Source organism: Lemur catta, chromosome 15 (assembly GCF_020740605.2).
Source record: "Lemur catta isolate mLemCat1 chromosome 15, mLemCat1.pri, whole genome shotgun sequence".
Classification (NCBI taxonomy): Eukaryota; Metazoa; Chordata; class Mammalia; order Primates; family Lemuridae; genus Lemur; species Lemur catta.
The window spans coordinates 18,233,737-18,246,831 of record NC_059142.1 but is presented as its reverse complement, the minus strand read 5'-3'; the positions used below and the strand labels follow the sequence as shown (position 1 = coordinate 18,246,831).

The following is a 13,095-nucleotide window of genomic DNA, read 5'->3' as shown; positions in this document are numbered from 1 at the left end:
TTTTTTAGTATCTAGATATATAGAGATATATTATTTTCTCATAATAACTATCCTGCAAGGCATAGTTATTATTTACACTTTACAGAAGTAGAAAATTAATTTGGGAAGTTAAACAACTTGCTCTAAGTCATATAGCTAGTAAATGTTAGAGCTGGAATTTGAACCCTGGTATCTCTGATTTCAAGGTCCATAATATTTTTTAACACAACATTTATTCATTCATCAAATATCTGAGTGCTTACTATGTTTCTGACATGGTTCTCACCACTGGGAATTCAATAGTAACCAAGACAGACAAAGTCCCTGTGTTAATGTGTCTTAATCTTAATTTCTAAAGATGGATGAGAGACAGATAATTCCTCTTAAAAAAAAAAAAAACCCATGGTTTTAGCCAGAGCAATAAAGCAAATAGAAATAAAAGCTATAAAGATTGTAAAGGAAGGAGAAAAAATCTCATTTTTTTTGTAGATGACATGATTGTGAACATAGAAATTGATGTAACTTTATCAAGGATTCTAGATACAAAGTCAATATACACAAACCAGCTATACTTCTATATATTAGCAATAAACAAATATAAAATGAAATTTTTAAAAATATCATTTTGAAGTAGTATTGAGACATTAAATATCTAGAAATAAATCTAACCAAAGATGAACAAAATCTCTACACTGAAACTATAAATTATTGCTGAAAGAAATTAAAGAAGACCTATATAAATGGATGGGATGTACCTTACCCATGAATTAGAAGACTTAATATTGTTAGGATAGTAGTTCTCCCTCAATTAACCTCTAGATTTAATGTAATTCTAATCAAAATTTCAGCAGAGTTGTATGTATGTTTCTATGTATATAGAAATTGACAGGCTGGGCACAGTGGCTCACACCTGTAATCCTAGCACTCTGGGAGGCCGAGGCAGGAGGATTGCTTGAGCTCAGGAGTTCAAGGCCAGCCTGAGCAAGAGTGAGACCCTGTCTCCACTAAAAATAGAAAAATTAGCCAGGCATGGTGGCATGAACCTGTAGTCCTGGCTATTCAGGAGGCTGAGATGGGAGAATCACTTGAGCCCAGGAGTTTGAGGTTGCAGTGAGCTATGATGATGCCACTGCACTCTACCCAGGGTGACAGAGACTCTGTCTCAAAAAGAAAAGAAATTAACAAGTTGATTCTAAAATTTATGTGGAAATGCAGAAGACCTAGAAAAGCCAAAGGTATCTTGAAGAACAACAAAAGTAGAAGACTTACACTACCAGATATCAAGATATATAACAAAGTTAACAGAAATTAGGATAGTATAATACTGGCATAAGGATAGAAAAATAAGCCAATGCAATAGAATAGAGTCCAATTGAAAGTCCTATATTGAAAATAGGAGATGATTTCAGTAATGACACAAAATGGGGGAAAAAAGTATTTTGAGTCCTACCTCATTCCACACATGAAAAGAAATTCTACATATGTTGTAGATATAACTGCAAATGATAAAACAATAAAGCTCTTTAGAAGAAAACATACAATATCCTCATGACTTTGGCGTAGGCAAAGATTTCTTAAACAAAACACATACAATGCTAACCATAAAAGAAAAAAAATTGAGAAATTGACACATTAAAATTAAGAACTTCTGTTCATCACAAAACACCATTAAGAGGGCAAAAAGGCAAGCAAGGTGTGAGGAAAAACATTTACAATACCTATGTTCATTCATCAAAGGCTTTTATCTGACTAGATAGAAAACTCCTACAAATCAAGAAGAAAAGATAGATGACCCAGTAGAAAAATGGACAAGACTTGAACAGATACTTCATAGAATATTCAAATAGCCTATAGAGAAAAATGTGCTAAGTTCATCAATCACCAGTGAAATGCAAATTAAAATCACAATGAGATACTACTACATACTCATTAGAATAAATAACAACAACAAAAACAGATAATACCAAATATTAGTGAGGATATGGAATACAGAATCTTTCATATATTGCTGGTGTGTATGTAAGTTGTTGCAATTATTTTGGAAAATTGACACTACTTAATAGAGCTTAGCATACATATACTCTGATGCAGCATTTATACTCCAAGGTACAAAGAGAAATAAATCTATATGTCTACCAAAAGACAAAGAGGAATGTTCATGACAGCTCTTTTTGTAATAGCCAAATCTAGAAACTATTCAGTTGTCTATCAACAGTAGAATGAATAAATAAATTGTAATATGTTCATACAGTATAATACTATGCAGCAATGAATAACAACTATTAAAAGAAAAACCTTAGAAAAATCAAATTTGACAGAATTTAATTGAACACAGAACAATTAATAGGGCAGTCCACAGAACAAGAATAGGTTCAGAGCTACTCCAGGGCTGCCACATGGTCAGATGACATTTATGGACAGAAAAAGGAAAGCAATGTACAGAAAGCGGAAGTGAGGTACAGAAACAGCTGGATTGGTTACACCTGTAGCCTTGTTTGAACAACTGGCTGCCTGTGGCTGACTGAAGTTGGGCTGCTGTGATTGGCTGACAGCTACCTGTTACCAGAGTTGGTTACAGTCTGCTTACACATCAGGTTAGGTTACAGGTCACTATGTATGGAGTGGAGAAACCTTTAGGCCAAACTTAAATCATGTATGGTGGCAGCTTTAGGCTAAACTTATTTTAACACAACTGATGCCATGCAACATGAATCAAGGTAGTTATGTTATTGAGTAACAACAGATACAAAAGAGCGCATGCTATAATATGATTCTGCTCATATGAGTTCAAAAACAGGCAAAATTAACTTGTAGTGTTAGAAGTTAAGGGAGTGTGTGTGTGAGAGAGAGAAAGAGGAAGGGAGAAAAAAAGAAAAGAGAAAAGGAAGGGGAGAGGGAGGGGGAAGGAGGAGGAAAAGAAGAAAGGAAAAGAATTATGGCCATCCTAGTATATGTGAAGCGGTATCTTATTGTGATTATGATTTGCATTTCCCTAATGAATAATTTCCCCCTCCCCTCCACTCCCCTCCCTGATGGGGTATCACTGCATCACCCAGGATAGAGTGCAGTGGCATGATCATAGCTCACTGCAGCCTCCAACTCCTAGGCTCAAGGGATCCCACCTCTGCCTCCTGAGTAGCTGGGACTACAAGGCACACACCATCACACCTGGCTAATATTTTAATTTTTTGTAGAAATTAGGTCTTGCTATTGCCCAGGCTGGTCTTGAACTCCTGGGCTCAAGTGATCCTCCTGCCTCGGTCTCCCAAAGTGTTAGGATTACAGGAATGAGCCACCGTACCCAGCCTTATCTTTTCATTTTTTGATAGTATTCTTTGATGCACAAAAGTTCTGAATTTTGGTGAAGTTCAATTTATCTATTTTTTCTTTTGTTTTCTATGCTTTTGGTATCATATCGAAGAATTCATTGTCAAATCCAGTGTCAACAAGATTTTCCCCAATTTTTTTCTAAGAATTGTATAGTTTTTGCTCTTTGGTTTAGGTCTTTGAATCATTCTGAGTTCATTTTTGTATGTGGTATAAGGTAAAGGACCAACTTCATTCTTTTCCATGGAATATCCAGTTGTCTCAGCACTATTTGTTGAAAAGATTTGTCCTTTCCCTATTGAATAGTCTTGGCACCCTTGTCACAAATCAATTGACTGTATACATGAGGGTTTATTTCTGGGCTCTCTATCCTATTTCATTGGTCTATGTGTCTGTCCTTATGCCAGTACCATACTGTTTTAATTACTATAGCTTTGAAGTAAGTTTCAAAGTTGAGTAGAGTGACTCCTCCAAATTTATTCTTCTTTTTCAAGATTGTTTTGGCTACTCAAGAATACTTGCAATTGCATATGAATATGAGGATCAGCTTCTCCATTTCTGTGAAAAAGGCTGTTGGAATTTTTATTGCATTGAATCTATAGATCATTTTGGGTGGTATTGACATCTTAACAATGTTGTTAAGGTCCATCCATGTTGTAGCATAAATTAAAATTTAAGTCTTCCTATTCATGAATAGGGATATCTTTCTATTAATTTATGTCTTCTTTAATTTCTTTCAGCGATATTTTGTAGTTTTCAGCATACAAATCTTTCACCTCCTTGGTTAGATTTATTCCTAAATATTTCATTCTTTTGGCTGCTTTTGTAAATGGAATTGCTTTTCTAATTTCCTTCTTGAATTTTTCATTGCTGTTGAATAGAAGCACAACTGATTTTGTGTGTTGCTGTATCCTGCAACTTTGCTGAATTTGTTTAATATAATAGCTCTACCAACTTTTTTGTAGATTCTATAGGATCATGTCATCTGTGACTAGGGATAGTTTTAACTCTTTCCAATTTGGTTGCCTTTTATTTATTTTTCTTGTCTAATAGCTCTGGATAGAACTTCCAGTACAGTGTTGAATAGCAGTGGTGAAAGCAAACATTCTTTTTTTGTTCCTGTTCTTAGGGAGAAAGTTTTCAGTTTTTCACCATTGAATATAATTTTAGCTGTGGATTTTAAAGTAAATATCCTTTGGTCGGGTGTGGTGGCTCACGCCTGTAATCCTAGCACTCTGGGAGGCCAAGGTGGGCAGAGCATTTGAGCTCAGGAGTTTGAGACCAGCCTGAGCAAGAGTGAGACCCTGTCTCTACTAAAAAAAAAAAAAATAGAAAGCAATTAGGTGGACAACTAAAAATATATAGAAAAAATTAGCCAGACATGATGGCGTATGTCTGTAGTCCCAGCTACTTGGGAGGCTGAGGCAGGAGGATCACTTGAGCCCAGGAGTTTGAGGTTGCTGTGAGTTAGGCTGACGCCACAGCACTCTAGCTTGGGCAACACAGTGAGACTCTGTCTCAAAATAAATAAATAAATAAATAAATAAATAAAATAAAGTAAATATCCTTTATGATTTTGAAGAATCTTCTCTCTATTCTTAGTTTTCAACAAGTTTTTAATCATGAAAGTGTACTGAATTTTGTCAAATACCTTTTCTGCTGGGATGATCATGTGGTTTTTTTCCCTCCCCTTCATTCTATAAATGTGATGGATTACATTGATTTTCTTGTGTTGAATCATCCTTGTATTCCTGAGATAAATCTCACTTACTCATGGTGAAAATCCTTTTAATATGCTGTTGGATTTGATTTGCTAATATTCTGTTGAGGATTTTTGCATCTCTATTCATAAGGAATATTGGTCTGTAATTTTCTTGTGATGTCTTTATCTAGCTTTGGTATTAGAGTAATGCTGATCTCATAGAATGAGTTAGGAAGTATTTCCTTCTCTTCAATTTTTGGGAAGAGTTTGGTTGGAAGTGGTTTCAATTCTTATAATGTGTGATAGAATGTGCCAATGAAGTCATCTAATCCAAGACTTTGTTGGGAGGTTTTTGATCACTGATTTAATGTCTTGTTACAGATCTGTTGAGATTTTCTACTTCTTGAGTCAGTTTGGGTAATTTGTGTTTTTCAAGGAATTTGCCAGTTTCTTCTAGGTTATCTAATATGTTGGCATACAATTGTTAATAGTATTCTCTTATAATTTTTTTCATCTCTGTAAGGTTGATGGTAATGTCCCCACTCTCATTTATTATTTTACTTATTTATATTTTCTCTCTTTTTTTCTTTGTCAGTCTAGCTAAAGGTTTGTAAATTATGTTGATTTTTTTCAAAGAACCAACTTTTGATTACATTGATTTCCTCTACTATTTTTCTATTCTCTATTTTGTTTATCTCCTTTTTAACTTTTATTATTTCCTTTACTAGTTTTGGGTTTAGTTTTCTCTACTTTTTCTAGTTCCTTAAGGTGTAAAGTTAGGTTATTGATTTGAAATCTTTCTTCTTTTTTAATGTAGTCACTTACAGCTATAATTTTCCCTCTGAGCACTGTTTTCACTGCATCTTATAAATTTTGGTAAGTTGTATATTCATTTTTGGGTGTCTCTAAGTATTTTCTAATATTCCTCATGGTTTCTTTTTTGACCCATTGGTTGTTTTAAGAATGTGGTATTTAATGTCTGTAGATTTGAGAATTTTCTAATATTTCCTTATTGATTCCTAACTTCATTCTGTTTTGGTCAAAGAAGTTACTTTGTATGATATCTATTTTCTAAAATCTATTGGCCTAATACATGGTCTGTCCTGGAGAATGTGCTATATGCTCTTGAGAAGAATATGTATTCTGCTGTTATTGAGTCAAGTATTATATATATGTCCGTTAGGACTAGTTTTTATATATGGTATGAGGTAGGTGTCCAAATTCATTCTTTTGAATGTGGGTTTCAATTATCATGGCATCATTTTATTGAAGAGACTATTTTTCCCATGGAATAGAATTGGCACCCTTGTCAAAAATCATTTGGTCATAGATGTATGGGTTTACTTCTGGACTCTCAATTCTATTCCATTTATCTATACGTCTACCCTTCTGCCAGTACTTCAGTAAAGTTTTATAGCTTTCTTCATATTGATCTGACACATTTTTGTTTGGTTTATTTCTAGATATTTTAAAGTTTTGTTTCTATTATGAAAAGAAACTTTATAACATTATATTTTTAATTGGTTATTAAAAATATAAAACATTTTAAATTGGTTATTAATTGCTAGTTCCTAGGAAATCAATTTATTTTTGTATTTTAATATTGTATCTTGCCTTATTTATTTGGTAAGCCTTTAAAAAAAACATAAAATTTACCATTTAAACTGTGTTAAAGTATACAATTCAGTGCCATTAAGTAAATTCACTGTGTTATGTAACTATCACCATTGTCTAGTTCCAGAAAATTTTCATCACTGCAAATGGAAACTCCATTTGGTAAGGCTTTTAAAGCTGAAGATTTGTGTCTTCCTTCAGTTTTAAGAGATAATCTTTCATTATTTCTTTGAATATTTCCTTATATTTACATTCTTGGTTCACTTCTTCTGACACTTTTTTAAGATGAATATTAAAAGTTCTGGATCTATTCTCTACTTTCTTATCATTTTCTGTGCTTTTTTGATCCAACTTGGCTTAATCTTCCAGCTTGATGGTTGGTTGTCGAATATTTTCTGATGTTCAAGTCAAGGTATTGGTGGTTTTTTTCCAACAATAATTCTGTTTCATCTCCAAGTGTTTTCTCTCTCTCTCTCTCTTCATTGGTTTGCTGAGTTCTTTTTGTGTTAAATAAACTTTTAATTTTAGAATACTTTTAGATTTATGGAAAAATTGTGAAGACAATACAAAGAGTTCCTGTCTGGCCCATAACCCAGTTTTACCTATTACTAATATCTTACATTAATATGTCACATTTGTCACAATTAATGAGCCAATATTAATAATTATTATTAATGAAAGCCCATACTGTATTCAGATTTTCTTAGTTTCTACCTAATGTCCTCTTACTGTTCTAGAATCCCATCTGGGATACCATATTATATTTAATTTCATGTCTGTTTAGACTTTTCTTTGCTCTGACAGTTTCTCAGTTTTCCTTGTTTTCAGTGACCTTGACAGTGTTAAGGAATACTGTCAGGTATTTCTGTAGAATGTCCCTTAGTTGGGATTTGTCTCATGTTCTTTTTATCATGATTAGACTGGGGTTATAGTTTTCTGGAAGGAAGACTACAGAGGTAAAATACCACTGTCATTGCATCATATCAAGGGTATATGCTATTAACATGACTTACAACTGTTGATATAAATATTGATCATCAGCCTGGGATAGTACTTGTCATGTTTCTCAACTGTGAAGTTATTATTCCCCCCATTTCCATACTGTACTCTTTGGTAGGAAGTCACTATATGCAGCCCACACTTAAGGAAAGGGGAGTTACGCTCTACATCCTTGAGTGCAGAGTATCTGCAAAAATTATTTGGAATACTTCCGCACAGGAGATTAGTCTATTCCGCCCCATTTACTCATTTACTGTAGTTTTTTTTTTCCTTTTTTTTAGCACTTCCTTACTTTCTGGCACTACAAGATGCTCCAGGCTCATCTTATTTTTATTTTTTATTTATTTATTTATTTATTTATTTTGAGACAGAGTCTCACTCCATTGCCCAGACTAGAGTGCAGTGGTTTGATCTTTGTCACCACAACCTCGAACTCCTGGGCTCAAGCAGTCCCCCTGCCTCAGCTTCCCCAGTACCTGGGACTACAGGTGCACACCACCACACCCAGCAAATTTTTCTATTTTGTGTAGAAACATGTTCTTGCTCTTGTTCTGGCTGGTCTTGAACTCCTGACCTCAAGTGATCCTCCCACCTCGGCCTCCCAGAGTGCTAGGATTACAGGCATGAGCCACCATGCCTGGTCTCATCTTGTATATTTCTTGCCCCAGTCCTGGAATCAGCCATATCTTGGAGGAGTCCTGATTTTTTTTAAATTGGAGAATGATATCAGAAGCTGAGATGTAAGCACTAGATGTCCAAGTTCTCTTAAATGTTCTTTTTAAATAACATTCATAATGTTTTTATTTCTTCTAGTTTCTCTGCTCTGAGGATATTAATTATAATTCGTTTAGAAACTCCTTACATTTGTTCTATTTAATGATATTTCCTTGAGTGGTGTTAGTTATTATGTTTGTTGAATTTAGTCACGGGGATGGTTTTCTTTAAATATTCTATGCCTCTTATACATGTACTTATATTTGCATTTGAGATTCCTTGTTTGCTTTCCTGTGGGTAGAGCTTCTGTTTTCTGTAGTTTGCTGCCAGTGATTGTGGAGAAGGAACAAGATGTGGAGACAGTGAAGTCTGTCAATAATTCATTTTCTGTGTGTGTGAAAATCCTGCCTCTCTAGCCTAAACATCTGTACTCCTTATGCCAGTGTAAGGGTGACCAACTCTGGTGCCTGATGATTTGCATAAATGGGGATGAAGATAACACAAAATGGTCAGTCTTTCCCCTGCTACCCATATCTATATCCTCTAAACTTGGGATGCCTCAAAGCTGCTCCCAGATGTCACAGTGGTCTCCTCCTGTATCTTTTTAGTCCCATCATTTCATCAATCAGTGAATCCCACTTGCCTTACATTTTTTCAGAGATCCTCCAAATTTCTAATTACTGAAGGCCACCTTCATGATTGCAGCATTCTTATGCTGTATTTTAAAAACTCATGTACAACATTTCCTATCATTTCTAGATATTTTAGTAGGTAGAGAATATAGGCCTGTTCTCAGGCCACCATCTTGGTCTAATATCTCTGTCCTGCATTTGTAAAATGAAAATATGAATGAGACTGGCAATATAAGAATGGGAAGAAATGTATTTAAATGTACATGTGTGGTAGACAGCACACATTTTCCCACCTTTTTGCCTGCCAACTGAACCTCAATTTTGTAGCAGATGAAAATCACCTGACATCAGAGAAATTTGGTTCAAACCCTGACATTAAGAAATAAATTATAAGGGTGGCTCACATTTGTAGTCTCAGCTACTCGGGAAGCTGAGGTGGGAGGATATTTTGAGGCCAGGAGTTTGGGACCAGCCTGGGCAATATAGTGAGACCCTGTCTCTAAAAAAAAAAAAAGAAAGAAAGAAAGAAAGAAAGAAATTATGATTGGCTAAAACTATGCATACAGCCTGAGCAACACAGCAAGACCCTGTCTACAAAAAATAGAAAAAATTAGTCAGGCATGGTGGTGGGTGCCTGTAATCCCAGCTACTTGGAAAGCTGAGGCAGGAGGATCAATCACTTGAACCCAGGAGTTTGAGCTATGATCACACCAGTGCACTCTAGCCTGGGCAACAGAGACCCTGTCTCAAAAACAATCAAACAAACTATTCATAGTAATCCCATTTACCTTTACCAGTGATTGGTCTAGGTGTGGGCACATATACTAGTTAGGACCAATGAAATGTAAAGGGAAGTCTTAGAGCAGGGAGTCTGGGATCTTTTCCTCTTTAATAGTAAAACAGAGCTTCAAGAGGAGAAAGCTCCTTTGTTCTCACTCCTTTTTTCCTGTGAGGAAGTGATGGCTAGAACTGTCACACAATAGCCATTACACGTGAGGTACAAGCACAAAAAAATAAACAAAAAGCAATAGAAACAGGCTAGGTACTTAATGAAATCACTGAACTGCTGAATGACTTCTGATTGAGTCAACAATAAATGACTTTATGGTTAAAGTCACTGTTGTCTGATTTTCTGTTACTTTCAGCTGATAGTGTTACAATACACTGTGTAAATGGATATTAAAAAAACTTTTTCGTAATATTATTCTGAAGTCACATAGATTAAAATCCTACTTCTAATATTTCTTACATTTCACTTTTTTTTTTCCTCTCAGAAATAAACCTGGAGGAGCAGCCAAATATCTCACCTGGTTTGATAAAGGACTCTGAACCCTCACGGAATGTTGTAGTTAGAAAACCTGCAAAAGTCGTTTTTGCTTTAGATAAATCTGAACTGAAATCAAAGCTAGAACAACCATGGAAGAAAAATCTTTTTGCAAGAGTGGAGGCAAGATCCCTAACAATGCAGCAGAAAATAATAGATAAGGATAACCTAAAGAAGGAACTAGAAAAAAAGGCTGAAAAAAAAATTCCTAAGGATAATTTGGCCAAAGAGTGGTTTAATACAGAAAGCATGACACTGGATACTCGTGCATATTTGCTTGACAAACTTCTACCCACCTTAGTTCCTGGAGTGGAAAACATGTTATCGCACGTGGAAAAGAAGAAGCTTTTGACAGAAGCTGATATTCCAACCAAGTTTGATCCAATTAATCATTTGGGGGAATATTTAATGAGAAACAATCCTGCTTATATCAAAGACCGAGGAATGTCTGGTTACCAGAGGGTGATGAAAGAGGTCACAGAAGACCTGAAGATACATGTTCCTAACACTATCTGCAACAGGTACAGTTTGTCATATTTTCAATTGATGATCTGTCTCCTTACATTGAAAAATTAGTAGAACAATAACATAATCACACAAATAGGACTTAAAAGAAGTGATGTTATAGCTATTCAGAAAGCATTTATTGAACTACTTCTGTGTGCTTCACATTTTTTGAGGCACTGGGAAGATTAATGAAGTATATTAAATAAGTTCCTTGTGTTCATAGATTTAATTGTCTCACTAGGACTCCAAATGTATGTTGATTTGTATTTTTATTTGTCTCTCTGCACCAGAAAGGAAGCTATAGGAGAGTTGGTACTTTTTAAAAATTCAACTTTCCACATAAGCGATATATTCACCTGTTCAAAAGCCAAAATGTATTAAAAGTTGCACAGTGAAAAGTTTACCTCCCATTCTCCTCCTCCATCTACCCTGTTCTCTACTGCCATAGATAACTACTCTTCCTAATTTTCTATGGATCCTTACAGAGTTTCTTTATGGATACATAAGCAAATGCATATGCAGATTCTTGATTTTCTTCCTTTAACACAAAAGTGTATGCTATTAGTTACAAATATTTCTCCATTTTTCACCTGCCAAAAATCTTCATGCAGAAGATTCTTTATTTCTGTGTAGTCAAATTTAAGTGTTATTTTATAGCACCTGGATTTTGAGTCAATGTTACATTTCAAAATATTAAAAGAATTCTCCCATGTTTTCTTCTGGAATTATTATGATTTTAATGTTCATTTTAAATATTGATTCATTTGGAATTTATCTTAGTATAACATGTAAAGTAAGGATCCAACTTTATCTTTTTTCAAATGGCTACTTAGTAGTCTCAAGAATTGTTGAGTAGTCTATCTTTGCCCCCACTGGTTTGAGATGAACCTTTATTATTAAATTCCTATATATTTTGGAGTGTGTTTCTGGATTTTTCTATTTGATGGCACTGGTTTGTCTCCCTTTCATGCACTGCTATCACACTGCTTTAATTGTTGAGACTTTTAAATATATTTTAATAAACCTGACAGTGCTGGTCCCCAGTATTTGCTCTTCTTTTTTTCTGATGTCTCTTGGCTATTCTCTCATGTTTACTTTTTTAATATGAGCATTAGGATTAACTTGTCTACTTGAAAAAAAAAGTGGAGAGAGGAAATCAAAGCAACTCTTACAGTAATGTTTATTGAAATCAGATTATATTTTTTATTAACTTAACCAACATCTTTAGTAATGATGAGTGTTTCTATCTGAGAACAGGTATCTTTCCATTTGCTCATCTTATTTTGTACCCATCGGTATTGTCTTCAAAGATTTTTTTATATAAGTTTTGGATCCCTTGTTTTAGATTTATTACTAGTTATTGTTTGTTGCTATTATAAGTGGGACTTTCTTCTTTTATTACATTTTCTATCTGGATGTAGTCTGAAGACATAAAAGCTATTAATTTCTGTATAATTTGGTGCCCTGCTACCTTACTGAATTCTCTTACAATGAAATTTTAGTTGATTTCTTGGGTTTTCTAGGGAGACAACCATATTGTTTGCAAATAATAGTAGTTTTACTTCTTCCTTTTCAATTTTTATACTTCTAACATCTTTCTCTTACCTAATAGCATTGGCTGTTACCTCCAATACAATGTTAAATGAGAGAGATGATCCAGGCATCCTTGTCTTTTTATGTCTTTAGTAGAAATGCCTCTTGTGTTACTGCTTCACCTTGCAGTTTTTAAAAATATATATGTAAGTTCTATATATATAGATCTGAAGAATATTTGATCACAATAGGAAAAGCACCTAATTTCTATCTTACAGAGTAATTTTTAAAAATCAAGACTGACTGTTGGTTTTGCCAAATACTTTTCAACACTTATGGAGATGATCATTTTTCACCTGAGATCCATTAATGATGAATTTTATTAATAGATTTCCTAATATTGAACTATCTTAGAATTCCTGAAATAAACCCCACATGGTTGCTATGTGTTTAGTTACATAGTCTTCCTACTCGTAAGACAGAATAAATATTTTTTTGCTTTTAATCATAGATTTTCAGAATATTATATACATCTATATCTACCCACCTATCAATAGTCACCACCAGTGGCAGCACATGAAAAACTTTTTTCCCTTTTGGGAAAGGGTTCTTTTTTTTAGTATCATTATGGATGCATGGGTTTTAATATATATTCAATGTGTTTAAAAAGTTAATGGTGTCCATTTGGTGGTCTAGCGCTGGTATTATCCACTACAGCTTCAAGAAACCTGGTCAGTAGATTACAGTGAATGTCTACTGCAACC

General features: G+C 34.4%; 1 protein-coding gene across 1 annotated transcript in view; it reads left to right on the top strand.

The window, feature by feature from the left end:
* Positions 1 to 13,095, top strand: part of EFCAB5 (EF-hand calcium binding domain 5) — a 121,639-nt gene that overhangs the window by 19,256 nt on the left and 89,288 nt on the right. The window contains exon 4 of the mRNA XM_045526989.1: positions 10,242 to 10,812. Within this exon, the coding sequence (XP_045382945.1) occupies positions 10,242 to 10,812 (571 nt within the window). The remainder of the gene's footprint in view (positions 1 to 10,241; positions 10,813 to 13,095) is intronic.